Below are 14,716 nucleotides of genomic sequence, written 5' to 3'. Positions count from 1 at the left end.
CATAATTCAAAGGGGGGGTTGCTGGCGTGTAAACCAGCTTCCCTCGACTGAGCTGTGGTGGATTTCCAGGGGGAGGAGCTGAAATCCATGACATGAGATCCGTCACCTCTAACCAAGCAAAGGGCTTCTTCATTGCTCAGCAGGAGTTTGGCTCAGAGGTCTGGAAAGATGAATCTGGGCATGTGGTTCAGCATCTGCCTCAGATCAACCCTCCAGCCTTTCACCCCACAAGAACTTGAAGTCCCACCTACAGGGCTGTGGAAATTCCTCCACCAGGATCTTTTTAAATTGCACGAGAGCCATCAAGTGACAACTGGGGAAGGCAATGGCTAACCACCCCCCTAAATGTCACGAAAGCGATGTCCCCCCAAAGGACCAGATGTGACTCGGTGCTTGCACAGGGGGCCTATCACCTTTCACACAGAGCCATCAAACTGCTTTGCGCCTGCATTACATTGATCTTCCTTTTTTCCAAGCCGACCGAGATAGAAGGAATCTCTCTGCAGGAGAGGTACACCATCTTTCAAGGGTAAGGAGCTGCGTGTACAGGCAGTCCTCACTTAACAACTGCAATTGGGACCAGAATTTTGGTTGCTAAGCAAAGCAGTCATTAAGTGAATCTGACCTGATTTTATGACCTTTTTTGCAGAGGTCGTTAAGCGAATCACATGGTTCCCCATTGATTTTGCTTGCCAGAAGCCAGCCGGGAAGGGCAAAAATGGCAATCATGTGACCACAGGACGCTGTGACGGTCATAAATGTGAACTGGTTGCCAAGCACCCAAGTTGTGATCACGTGACCGAGGAGATGCTGCAATGGTTGTAAGTGTGAGGACAGTTCGTAAGTTGGTTTTTTCAGCATCATTGTAAATGCGAACTGTCACTAAACAAATGGTTGTTAAGCGAGGTCTACCTGTAAAGGGGTGAAGGGGCATGAACCTGCATGGTGCCAGATGGGCTGGGGGAGGCTGAGTTGTTTTAAACAGGTTAAAGCTTGGATGGAGGCCACCGGGAGATATCAGATCTCTAGATTAGACTGGGGAAAAAAATTGGAAGAAGGGAGTGGCAAACTCCTTCCATCTTTTTGCCAAGAAGCAAAATGGAGGTATCCACAGGGTCACCAGGACTCAACCTTGACTCAAGGGACTCTTAACTTTTAATTTTAGGGCTTCCTCAAATGTTGGCTGTCCTTGTTGGTATGATTATGGGGGAGGAACCTGGTTGCCAATTTTGGCCACCGGGGTCAAAAGGGTCTGCACAGCCCCGCCCAAAGGGAGTTGAGGGCCCCATTCTGGGGCAAATTTGTCATTGGCACAGTGCAGCTATTTAGGAAGGAAGAATGCTGTTTCTGGTTGCAAAGTTTGGGAGTGATTCAGAGTTGCTGTTCCTTTTCCAAAACAGACGCTGGTGTTTCCGTCCCACTTTTTTGAAACTTGGGAAAGAGGCCCCAGGTGAGAGAAGCTGAGGGTCGCATAGCAGTGAAAGAGGGAGAGAGAAGGCAGGAAGAACAGGAGAAAGAGATGAATTCCCTGTGGACCACAGAGATCCCTCTTGGCTAAAAATCCAGTCCTACAGTCCTTCAACTGGCAGGCTGTTGTTCAAATCATACGTGTCATTTGTTTCATCTTGAAGAAGTTTCTCAAGCGTCAGAGGGCCCATCTCCTTCCTGGTTTCCTCCAGGGCTTGGGGGAGTGGATCAGCTCCCGGAATGGGAAAGGGAACAAACTGGGGGGCAGGGAGGGCCGTCGAAGCTGGCTGGTACTGCAGGGAAGATGCTGGTAAAGTTGGGATGGGCTGAGTCCATGGGAAGTAACTCAGAGGAGCTTGCTGGTCAATCACGTCCAGATGAGGCATCACAGCAGGAGTTGAGGCAGATCTAGCCTGAGGGACAAAACACACGTGGGTCACTCTTTCTCCCCAGAAGCTGAAGTTCAGTGAAATTTATCTATCTATCTATCTATCTATCTATCTATCTATCTATCAAATTTGTCACCGCCCATCTCCTCTCTGATCCTGGAAGCCCCAGTCTTAACGCTTAACCTATTGCAGCCTCTCTCAGTCCAACGTCCTGGGAGAAGACCAATGGATGGATAACATCGTAGGCTATCACCCACAAATGTATGCCTCCTTTCCTTGGGAACAGACCCTGGTCCATCCAGTGTCTTTCACTATCCATGCACCAATACCAGTGGGGATTTGAACACCAGGCTGGGCCTGCAAAGTTTGGGAAGGATGGAATGAGCATTTTGCCTTCTCTCATAATGTTAGAATTCAGGCAGGAGGATTCAAGACACTATTCACACAATAGAGAGGCAAAATTCACCAAATGAATGGGGAGCCTATCAAGTCTTTGGCAGGAAGACAGACCTCCGGGGGCATCTGCCGAGAGTCCAAAAAGTCAAGATGGTAGACCCCCTTTTATTCAGTTGTGTGGGTTTCTTTTAACGTTGACCACCCAAAAGCTATCAAAGGAAAGGACAAAGAATTGTATTCCAGATGCAGCTGCAAATAACACAGCAAAACTATCACGGTGATTCAGACAAGAGGAGAAAACGTGAAATATATCATCCAGGTTCTCCCTTCAGATATTCAAATGTGATATTCAATATTCTGAGTCAGGAGACAGAACAATGCAATTTATGACGGTCTTTAATTACAGCAGGGCACAAGCTGCGAATTGGAACCGTACAGTTCTTTGTTCAGGCCCACCTAGGGCAGAGACCTGACAATTGTGTGACCTCTCTCTCCAATTCTTTCATTTTTCCTGAGCTGCAAACAATGATCACCGAAGGATGCTTTACTTTCTCACCCAAACAGCCTTCATTCGGTAACCACCTGTGCTTAAATCAGAAGCTAAGAAAATTTGCATCCGAAAACATTCTACTCACGATGGCTCTCTGAGAATTTTGATGCCAAATATTCACCAGCTGTTCAAATCTTTGCAGAATATTTATTGCATATCTCCTCTGGGTACTTCACACCCAGTGATGATTAATTCCACTTGCTGGTATTTGACATAGCTGCAATATTGAATAACGCAGAGGGGCTGACAGGCGATGTGCAGTCTTGAGGAAAACATTTCACATTTGAATTGCAAATTTTGAACATGTCCTCTTAAGCAACGCTTACAGATTTGTTCTTTATTTATTTTTTGAAATAGCTGCTTCTGTGGTGTAAACAGAACCTATTAGGGCTGTGCAGATTTGACAGGGGAAACTAGTGCGTCAGGGTACCCGAGAGTGCAAACGTCACAACAATTTGAACTGACAGCCAATCAGCATTTACTCACCCTGACTGATGACTGAATGCAGACAACGGTCAATGGTTATTGACAGCGTGGCCTGCTATCATTTCAAGCTGGCCTTGTCCCATCCCATCCTATCGTCCCTAAACAAACATCCCTCCTTCCCAAAAGAACAGAAAATAAAGATTCCCATGGAATCATCATCATCATCATCATCATCATCATCATCATCACGACTGATTATTATAAAATATACTCAAGCATGTAGTGTTCCTTGGAAATCCTGCCTTGGTGGCCAAGTTCTGTTGCATTCCCAATCCCCCACAGTGCTGGCATATCAGAAATTTTGCATCTGAGGACCTTTTCTGGACCTGCTGTAATGGAACCCAGGAGCTGGGAGGTGGTGGGGCAAGGGATGAATCCTCTCTAATGGTGGCATAGGGCACCCTTGGAAGCACAATGCCGTGGTGCCTTGCTATTTCCAAAACCACCTTTCTTGCCCTGTGATGGCGTTTCCCCCTTCATGCATCCCATGGCAGTGGCAGAACAATGTCACAATTGCAAATCTCCACCATGGCATAACACAACCAACTTGGGGCTCATCTCACCTCTGTTCAGGGACAGCATCGTCCTATGGAATATCTCGTGGTGTTTGTCACCACATCCATGGCGCTCAGAGAGAAGGAAAAAATCCAGCAAACATTGGCGGGTTCCCATCCTATCTGTCACCCCTTAGTGTTAGTGGAAACGAAGCCAACCATCACACAGATGGTACCATACCAAACTCACCGCAAAGTTTGTGATCAGTGGCTGGGATGTATAGGTCAGCACTGATGACGTCCCCACAAGGGTGTAACTGGGGCAGACTGGCTGAACGAACATGTCCCCTGTGTACGGAGAGCTGACCGTTTCGTGAGACACGTAATCTGGGGAAGTCGTCCACTGGGTCAAAGGCTGCAAAGTGGCTGGGGACGGCTGGGCCAGCCACCCGGAATAGACAGCTCCTTCATCCATCAGTGGCAGTGAAGGGGTGATGAACTCTGAATCAGAATAAACTTGACCTTCTCGCAAAAGAGAGAAATGGGAAAGTTGAAGCCAAACAGAAGATGGCGAATGAGCAAAAATACACCAGAGGGGAGGAAACGCCCAAAGAACTTTGAAACTCTTACCAGTGGGTGAATAGGTTGGAAGCGACTGGTGGGGGAAAAACACCTAAAGGAAAATTAGAGGCTGATATTATTTAAGAGCACTAAACCACAAGGAGAAGAATTACTCAGAGGCTGATTAGGAAACTCTTTATCAGTAAGGCTCAAACTGCAACAGCATTTCAAGATTCAATGGTCAGAAGAAAAAAATATGGTTGGGGAGAATGGAAAACTACCAAGCGTTCACATCCTGACATGCCCACAGCTGATTTTCACTACTGTTGCTGGTGTGGGCACGTCTGGTGTGCCCACTTGCTGGTGTGAGACGCAGTTTGGACCAGAGGAAGTGGCAAGTCATGCTAAAGCGCTGTTTTTCAAATTTGGCCATTTAAGATGTGTGAACTTCAACTTTCAGAATTCCCCAGCCAGAATTCTGGGAGTTGAAGTCCACACATCTTAAAGTAGCCAAGTTCAAAAAACACTGCTCTAAAGGGAAGTGGCTCGTGACAAGCCCTGGGAAGGGTGAGGATGAAGCAGCACAGAGAAAGATGCCCACAATTCCCCCCCCCCCGTCTCTTACCGCCATGCCTTCAGGAGCTCCCTTGGCATTTTGAACGCTGCCACGTTTCCTCTTCAGTAATTCTTTCACTGGCTCTTTAACCCGGACCCCTTGGTAAGGGCGGGGCGGCAGGGGCTGCTCAGGTGCAGAAGCTAAGAAAATATTTTCAGCATTATTTTCCTCCTTAATACTTCAAAGATGCTTTCTTCATTTAAATCAGTGTTTTTCAAACTTGGCCAATTTAAGAGGCATGGACTTCAACTTCCAGAATTCCCCACGCCTCTTAAACTGGCCAAGTTTGCAATGCTCATGCACAAACTGGCATCCTCCAGGGCATCAGCTGGGAATCCTGGGAATTATAATGGACCATGGCTTTCCAGGGTCAGGGGAGGAAAAGATTGGTTCTGGGTTTTTTTTTTAAACTATAAATAACCATCTGGAGTCAAACTCTTTAAAAACCAACTTTAAACAATCTTTCAGTATGAGGAAAGTGCTGTTATGCCAGCAATAGTGGCATTACTGTGACATTCCCAGATGATGTAAATCTATAGATCTGAAGCCAAGTTACTGAGCCAGCTTTTTATCTTTAAAATCAAAGAGTGCCAGTGATTTAATTTATTTACTAATCCATCCTGGTTTTCTATGGGAAGCATTACACATAGATGAGAAAAACAATACAAGATTTTTTTTTAAAAAAGAAGAGGGGGATCCCTTTAGAACTTTTTAAAAAAATCCTACATGGATATTAACAATTTCAATCCAGGATACATTTGTACTAGCCATGGTTAAGGTTCCTCTGATTGTACACAGAAGGCCTGCCCCATAGAACAGAACCTATCTGCTGATTCTGATTCTATGGGAGGATAAGCTGTGATTTCTCAGTGCAAAGGAGGGATTAGATTAAATCTATGCTCAGCTTCAAGATGCCGCACACCAAAAGACTAGATGTAAGCAGCCTATTCTAGACAATATTTGAAGCACGCCTGAACGTTTTGTGATGGGGGGGATTTATTTATTTATTTATCATTCAAATTTATATATCCGCCCATTCAATCTATGACCCTGGGCGGCTCACAAACAATTAAAAAACAGTATAAAAACACCAAAACCATACAATAATTTGAAAACAATATGTAGAAACCATGAAAGTGGGACCACGGTGGTAGTTTGTCAAGTCTATGGTACCAACCATTTTTCCAATTGATTTCCCCAAAGTCCTGCTTCTCTTCTCATTCGGTTTGCCTGTGACATGATACGGCTTGGGGGTAACTTTGAAAAGGCCACTGACATACGCAGCAAACTTAAAATAGGTTGAGCCTGGTTGGGCTTGGCCTCAAAGAATCAGAATTTAGGAAGAATTTTGAAGACTGCCAGCCCCTTGCTGAACTACAGTTGATCAGGTTCAGAGTCAGCAACACCCACAAAAAGGGTCTAGAACAGTGTTTCTCAACTTTAGCAACTTTAAGATGTCTGGACTTCAACTCCCAGAATTTCCACTGGAAAGGAGGAAGATGAGGAGGAGGAAGGAAGGAAGGGATGGAGGGGGGGAAGGAGGGTGGATCTTATCTGCCCTGCAGGTGCCAAATAATTGGCATTTGGAAAACTCTGAAATAAACAAATAAATAAGTAAATGCAACCCCAGTCTTCATGTTGAAATGCCATCCTGGATGTATGCAATTAATGGTGAAGCAACAAGATGTTTTGACACAGGAGCAAGACACCCCTAGCACAAATGAAATGTTGAGAACTCAGTTGGCAGAAGCTCATGTCTTGAGCCCACAGACCGCAGATGCAGGTAGTGGATGATGGGAAAAATTCCTTGCTGTCAAGAGCTTTCTCAGATAAGCAGGGCCTGTACAGAACACAAAGGAAAAGATTTGGACTGTGATGTCCTATGACAGCAGATTGGCCAGTTCAACCATTTGGAAATCATGGTGAGTCACCTGGCAACAGCTGGGAGCGGCTTGCTCTTCCATTCTTAAAAGAGCAGAACTTAAAGGTTAGGGAGTATGTTCAGCAAGCAGATTGACTGAATCATCTTTTGGGGGGTAAAATGTTGGCTCCCCAAAACTGTGGAATGCCCATCAGCAGGTTGCGCCAAGTGATTAAGAGGGAATCAAATGGCCAGCCTTGGAAGGCGATTTGTTTCATTATTACATGGGTGAAAAGTCTTCTCCCACCCCACGTTGCCTCTTTTCAGAGAAGTCGTGCCTTTAAGAAAGGTTGGAACATGCCTTAAATACTTAAAGCAGTATTTACTTTATATTAAAATGGCGATTGCATGGTATTCTTGCTACATACTTGGGCCTTCGCCTTGCAGGGAAGAAGATTAATCATGAATGATTGTCCAAGAAAGGGAAACTCTTAAATACCTTCCTAGTCATTTTAATTTTTACATGATAAATTTCCAGGCAGTTCATGTGAGTTAGTTCCTAAACTGCAGATGCTTGCAGAGTCTCATGGGAACTAGAATAATCAGAGTAATGAGATTGGGAGTCCACCACCGGTAATGGGCACCAGATTGTGGACAGCTGCCCTGAATTATGAGAAATATTACAAAATATCAAAAGTGACCTCCAATGATCTTGGAAATTCCTACCACGCAGAGATTTGGGAGCCTGTGTAACTATAGCAAGTAGCAGATGAGCAGAACCTTTGGACACCTGCATGAATTTGGTAGGCAAATCATTGAGCTTTGTTTCACGGGAAACCACTTGAGCTATTGGCCAGGTCACAGGTGGATCCCAGATCCTTATATAAGAATCTAAAGTAGCACCATCTGCACCTTTGAATGACAGCCTTTGCCTAGCATCTGCTGGAGAACTTGCCCCTTATGTGATCCCTTCCATTAGAAGGCCTGGTTGGTGTGCCAGATAAGAATCCCAAGACGGAAGTTCTCCATCCCAAGATGGACCTCCAGGCCAAAATGTGAATTCTCCTGTCTGCAAAACATAACCCATCTCCTTCCCTTTTAGCCCCCTCTGCTATTCCCTGTCAAATCCGCAGCTCCCCTGAAGAACGAGCATTGCTCCAAAAAGGGCTCCATTTGGCAGCTGTCACCACATTTCCAAGGACCAGAGAATTGGCAGCCACCTTTTGCAAAACGGAGCGGAGTCCCCTTTTGTGAAATCTGCCAACCTCCCCTTAGCATCTCTAAGTTCCTCCTAAATTGTTTTTTAAGGGAACCTATTTCACAACAATCCCAGCCATTGCTCTTTAAGCCAACTTTCCTTTGGAAAGAGCAACTGTCATCTTGGAAGGCTCTGCAGGGCTGGGTCTGCTTGAAGCTCAAAGTGCACACTTCGCACCCTCCAAGACTTTGGCAGGTGACAGCCCTACTGGTTTTGCTGTGCAAACAAAAGCAAACAGTGGCTTTTCTTTCCCCTCCCCCCTTGCTTCTCCAATATAATCGCATACAAAAACATTAAAATAATAAGCTTTTGAGAAGATACAATGGAAATCTCTTCCTGTTTGCAGAAGTCCTTGAAAAGTAAACGTTCGCTTGATAAGGAAACATGCACACGCACTCTCACACACCCGCAGAGAAATAGCTATCAAAAAAATTAATCCAAATGTTTTATTAGCAAGCCAGTTGGAGATCTTGGCTCACAACTAATTTTTTTTAAAGAAGGGGAATTGCATAAAATGCTTTCTCACACCTTCTCACAGTGTCCACATTTTAAAAAAAAGTAAGCAAGGCTTCTTAAGTTTGCACACGGAGCCAACTTATCCAGGAACATGCTCGGCCTTTCTTACAGTTGTTGGGACATTTCAGAATAATACCTTTCAACAACCAGGTCAACAATCAATCCTTCTTCCCCAAGGAACCCAGGAATTGTAGCTTGCTGACAGAAACAGCCCCAAGCTGCCAAGATTCGTTGGGGAAGTTATGGTCCTAAAAGGTGTTCTAAAACCACTATCCAAAGTCCTGCACATTTATAATTCAAATAAAGCCACTAGTTACTTGCAAGTAATTCCACGCTGCAATTTGTTTTCTCTCCAAGAAGGTCCAATCAGAAATATCAGCAAAAGCTCTCTTTCTAGTGGACAGAAGCAACATTCAATCGGTCAGGAGCTCACACGTAGTCTGGAACTAAGATAAACCTGTCCCTTAGAACTTTATATAAGCCCCAGGAATGTCCACATGGTCTGGTCACACAAGTCAAAAAGATGGCCGTGATGGTGCATCACATAAAAAACAGGCGGTGCTTCGATCACACCATCACAGCCACCCTCTTGACTTGTTTGACCATATATTGTGGATACCTCCGATAAGCAAGAAAACATACAGGGCTAGGATGCCACTCAAGACTCAGCTGTTGATGAGTACTGGCTGGATTCATAAAATATGCAAAACCTTGGTTTGTTTAACCATTGTATATTGAAAAAAATAACTGACTTAGCTCCTCAACATGCTGAGCCCAAGGCCAAATGGTTACTTTATGGCTTAATGTTACATGCTGAGCCCAGTTTCGGGGATTGACAATGCTGGATTGAAATATTGAAAAGCTGGATGGGAGATCCTCAGGAGACTGATTGGGATTCTTGCCAAGAAAATGGCATTGCTACATACTGGGCAGTCACTAAAAGTCCAACTCAGCTCAGAGTGGACTTGATTTTAAGACTCAATCATTACCACAAGTAAAACTATTAACTCAAATCACGTTCAAGGTAGACCACCCTTTGCAAGCTGGGTGGGGGCATTATTCCTATATTTGGTAAAAGGAACTTGGCACAGAGAGGTGGAGTAGGCAAGTAAGGTGCCATAGGATCATAGGATGAGAGAAACGGAAAACCATGGGAGGAAGTCCAAGAGATGCAGGCAGTTCTCAGCTATAAGAACGAGAAATCCAGACCAAGCCAAACAAGCTGGAGGTAAACACAACAGGGAACAGGCAAACACTTGAACAAAGAATCAGGAAGAAAGGCTTGCAATGAACTAGAAGATAGTAAAATATTGATGGGGAACAGTTTGAGGAAACAGCTGTTGACCAGCCACCTTCTCCAGCTATCACTTCTTCCTTCCTTTTTCAGAGGCAACTGGAAAGGTGGAGCATTTATGGCTGGGGCTAATTTCAAGAGGAAGCTTGATAGCATAAATGCAAAGAAACACATGCAGCTTCAGGAGGTAGAACCTTCTCTCCTTGGACCTACTTGGAAGCTGTTTTGAAGAACATCAGGAGAAACATCTATATTAGGTCCATCCAGTAGATGTTGGTTCCAACTAAGGTCTGTCCAATCCAGCATCCTGCTTTCAATTATGACACCCAGATGTTTCCCTGCAGATCACATGCACGGCTTGAAGACCATATCTGTTTGCCATTGCTTCTCTCCACACCACCCCTGAATCTAGAGCTTCTATAATTGGAAACTAGAAGTTCTGTTGTGCTGTCACAGCTAGCAGCTGTTGAGAGCTGATAATCTTGAATGCCCATCCCACAGATAGAACAGTTATCCTTGGCTATGAGGTTAAGAAAATCAGAAAAATCTCAAAAGCACCATCTTAGAAGGAAACCTGGGAATGAATCTCTCTGTGACCTCCCAAAGACCTGCTCCCTACTTGGCTAGTGTGATGTCAGGTAACAGGCTGAATCTGTGGGAACACCTTCTGCCTCACAGTGTCCTTGTTGCCAGCTTAGAGCTAAGTCAACAGGCTGAAGATCAGCTTTATTTATTTGCTTGTCAATTGCTCCATCAGCTCATTAGTAAGCTTGGGGCCTCGGTCTGACACCCTGTGCATCCCCAGGAATGCTCTGATTCCCTGGCAGTGTTAACATTGCACATCTCAGAGCGTGCTGAGTCCTGTTCGCAGGAGGCAGCCCACAGGGCCCTGTTGCGAAATTGACACTGGTCTGGCTCTCCCAGGGAAAGGGAATCTTCCCTTTCTTGAAGCAAAATAGACAATTACAAAGAGGTGGACTTGGCAGCGCCAGGCTGACCGATCCTCATTCTGGTGGAATTCTCCTTGCCCTAGTAACCCACGTTCAAACTGATATGATTAAAAAAAAAGCAAGTGCTTAAAATCCTGCTAGCCTTGTCAGCAGTGAGCAGCTGGTGCACAAAGCTTCAGTTAACTCATCTACCCCCATGGGATTTGGGGGGTTTTGCTGTTCCCAAGGCAGCTGTGCCCGAACGGAGATGTGCATGATCAACCACGTTACTGTTTCGTCTTTCAGTATCACAGCTTAAGTTTTTCAGACCTGGGTTCTGAGCTGCCACGTGACCCGCCAGCGAAGGGCCCAGGAAATAAACATACAAGAGGGGCTAAATAGGAAAATGCTCTGAGAAGCTATGCCTTGGATTTTTCAGGACCACTTTAATTGGCCTACTCCAGATTCTTATTTTCCAACTAACAAGTCAATACCTCTCAAAGGTCCATAAGTTCACTTGGGAGCCGGTCAGTCTGTCCAGTGATGCTACCGCCTGAGACCTTGGTCATACCAGATTGCCAGCCTGCCCAGTAGTTCTCTTCCATTACTTTCATCCTCGTGGCACCACCCTGTCCTATGGCAGGATGATGGGCATTTCCCTGAATGCACCCAAAGGGAGCACCTTGCCCCTGCCCCCAAGGTTATGGCATGGATGTATGTTGCACCAGAATCCAGATGTGGAGTATATGAAAATCCATGCAGAAAAGGGGTGAGGAGAGTGATTGGGAATGTTCCATCTGGCTGAAGTTAGGAATTTCCAGACGCCTCTGATGTCAGGAGAAGAGCTGACCATGTGCTTCAGGTAGCAGCGTTTTACCCCTTGCTTGAGAGGAAGATCCCACTGAATTCAGCGGGAGTTCCTTCTGAATAAACAAATCACTTCTGCATTGACCCAGCATAACGCTGGGCTGACATTTGAAAAATGCTCAGTTTTGGTTGCTCCGACTGTATCCACACATTCTCTCAAACCATAGTTTGCCCAGCCAAGGCTTCTCAGCTGAGTCACAGTGTTAAGTCAACAGTCATGCTGTGTGAACCACAGCAGCCAGATTCCCAGCATGAGCTAAGCAAAAGTTAACACGCATGGTGGTTTAGTGGAATGTGTGAATCAAGCTGTCACAGATACAGTCACAGAGGACGGAGACGTCGTCCTATTCATTGGTAGCTACCAGTGTTCATTTCTCACCAAAAGCTATTGTAGGCTCGTAAAATTCACCCACCCACCAGGCTAAGCAGTTTGAACAGTGGCTTAACAGTGTTTGAAACTGGTAGTTCACATATTGCTCTCCCATTTTTGAAGCTGTGCAACTAACAACTACCCACATTCAGAAACAAAGGTTGAAATCTGTCTGATTCCCTGCCCTTCTGCCTTTCCATTTTGACCCTGATGTCTTAAATGGGACAATTCTATGAATTTTCTGCTCATATGAAAGTGACTTTCAGATAAAGTCAGTTTTGTTTATTGACGAATGTATTTTACTTTGATCTAGTCAGCTAATTCCTAATGACGTTACACATGGGAAGAATGATGAAGCTACAGTTCTGTGCAAACTTACTTAAGAGTAAGCCCCTTAAGTTCTGTGAGGTTTACGTCTGAGTAGCTTTGGATTGGTTGAGAATAAATAAAAGTCCTTAAGAGTTTTGCCTGCAGTGACTCTGTGGAAAGATTGAAGCTTTCCATTCTTCCTTAAAAAGTTTTATATTACTTGGGCTGAATGTCTTGGTCAGGGAGACATTGCCCCCCATTTCCTCATTATTTCACATTTTTAAAAGGCAGGTGCCCTATAAAAAATGGAAATTCTTTGGTAGCACTGAGAACCACACTAGTATTTTCTTAAAAAATAAAATACTGCAATTGTGAATTGTTCCGTGACACTTCAGCTGTAGTGACTAACCCTCAGAAGCATGGAAAAATAGCCTGAGCTGTTATACAAACGGGAAACTTTTAAGCCTCCATGCAAGGTGTAAATCTTGTGGTTCTTCCATCCCCGTCTCTCTGTAAAAGGGGTCTCTGATTTCACTCCTCTTTCGGCTTCTTCCTGGCCTCAGCTCATCTCACCTTCTCTTGCACCCTCAGCCTCATTTGCTTCCCCGGATGAGAAATGAAAACTCTTTCGCTGGCCTGCTAGTGCCCATGTTCAGCTTGGGCTTGTGGATGGCCTTGTAATCAAAATGGCCCTATCGCCAAGAGAGAGGAATGAAGAGGCTTGAGGGAAGCCTGAAGTTTGTCAAAAGGTGGGGGAGGAAAAAATGTGGGGCCCCTCTCCCCAAGACAACCAATGAGATCTAGGCTTGCTCCATGACCATGGAATGCTGGAAAGGGAGTGAGAGTCTTGGACGAGAGTCCATCTTGCTGACCAAAGAGGAAACAACATTTTGCCCCAAGTTGTACTTCTCTCCTCTGAGTTGCACTCAGGTGAAAAAACGTTTTAAAGCTTTTCCTGGCATTGCTTTATTGCAACTTGCAGAGATTAAATCTTGTTTTCTTGGGCCACTGAGCTGGTTTCTGAAAAAGCATGTGCTGGGTTGCATTTCCAGCCCCCTGCAGATATTCTCAATGAGCCGAAGAGTAAGCAATGGGCTTGAATGCTGCCCTCCTGAAGCAGGTTGGGGCAGTTCTGAAGGGAGGGTTAGAAGCAAGAGAGTATTGCCCAAAAGTTACCAAAGGAGAGGGTGCCTCTGAGCTTACCCAAGATGCCCGTAGCCTTTGCCCTAATTCCACCTAGGCTGGTGCAAGATTTGGGCCGCCTCGCGGTGAGGAGCGCCTGCACTGGATCGCATCCTCCTGATCCTTGGCAAGCTACATCTCCTCATCTTTAGCTTCTCCATCTCTAAAAAGAGGAGCCCTCGTGATCTACCCCACTGGAGCAACAGTGCAAAGAAGGTGGAAAGCACTTTGGAAAACAAGCAGAAATTCTCCACTCCTTTTACCGTTCTCCTGTTAAGGAGCCAATGACTTCCGTAGCATTTGCTCAAGTTACAAAAGGAAGAAGGAGAAGATTTCAGAACTCACATTTTTGCCAGTGCATGTCTGATGCAGGGTGGAATCCCCCTCTGGTCCCTCTCGCTCAGTCTCTGTGGGGGGGCGGGGTGGGTAGGCCTTTCGTGCTTTTATGTGACAACAGGCTGTCAAGATGCCTCTTTCAGATTTTTTTTTTAAAAGACCAGGTTTCTGTTGTGGGGCGTGACGTTGTCACATCCTCTGACCACAATTTTTTTTTCCCTCCCTTTCATTCTGTGCCATTTGATGTGGAAGATGGTGCCTACGAAACATCGTCCTATCTGAGAAGAAGGAGAAGGAGGTGGGGCTGGTGCCTCGTAAGACCCAAGAGACAAATGCATGGGAGCAAACGTCGTTGCTCTGCAGCTTAGGACTGTTCAGGCTGGAACATCCCAGAGATGGGCACCGTTAGCGCATCTGGGTTACGTCGGAGGAATCATATGTAGAAAACAAAATGCATGTTTTACCTGTCAACATTTCTATGTTGAACTCAGGATCTCCACTAAAACTCAGCTGGAGAAGTCCCATCTCTGAGTTGGTGCCAGTTAGAGGAGATAAGGCTGAACCAAATGAATCAGGAGCCATGTTCTTTTCCTTCTTTTGCTGAAACAGAGGTGAGCAAATGAAACTCCAGGGAATCCATGTGCCCACTCTGAAATCTTGCTGTGGCCACCAGACAGCCTCCCAGAATTGGCACAGATTATAATCCAAAATAGAAGGGGAAATTGCTAAATAATGGGGTGCGATCGGATAAACTGTCTCAGGTTCACAGGATGCTCTTTTTGTTTAGTTTAAATGGAAGTCAAATTCTATTTTTGCTTGTTTGCCAAAAGGCCAC

General features: G+C 45.3%; 2 protein-coding genes across 2 annotated transcripts in view; both read right to left on the bottom strand.

The window, feature by feature from the left end:
- NHERF4 (NHERF family PDZ scaffold protein 4) overlaps positions 1–14,716 on the bottom strand; it is a 284,353-nt gene that overhangs the window by 122,112 nt on the left and 147,525 nt on the right. The window lies entirely within an intron of this gene.
- Positions 1,550–13,960, bottom strand: POU2AF1 (POU class 2 homeobox associating factor 1). The gene is made up of 5 exons (XM_063310877.1): positions 13,891–13,960; positions 4,969–5,099; positions 4,413–4,455; positions 4,033–4,304; positions 1,550–1,880 (listed from the first exon to the last, which is right to left on the bottom strand). Exons 1-5 carry the CDS (start codon positions 13,904–13,906, stop codon positions 1,569–1,571), a joined length of 774 nt encoding a protein of 257 aa, XP_063166947.1. The 5' UTR covers positions 13,907–13,960; the 3' UTR covers positions 1,550–1,568.

The sequence above is a fragment of the Candoia aspera genome, chromosome 9 (assembly GCF_035149785.1).
Source record: "Candoia aspera isolate rCanAsp1 chromosome 9, rCanAsp1.hap2, whole genome shotgun sequence".
NCBI lineage: Eukaryota > Metazoa > Chordata > Lepidosauria > Squamata > Boidae > Candoia > Candoia aspera.
The sequence above is the reverse complement of the archived record's forward strand: the minus strand, read 5'-3'. Positions and strand labels throughout refer to the sequence as shown.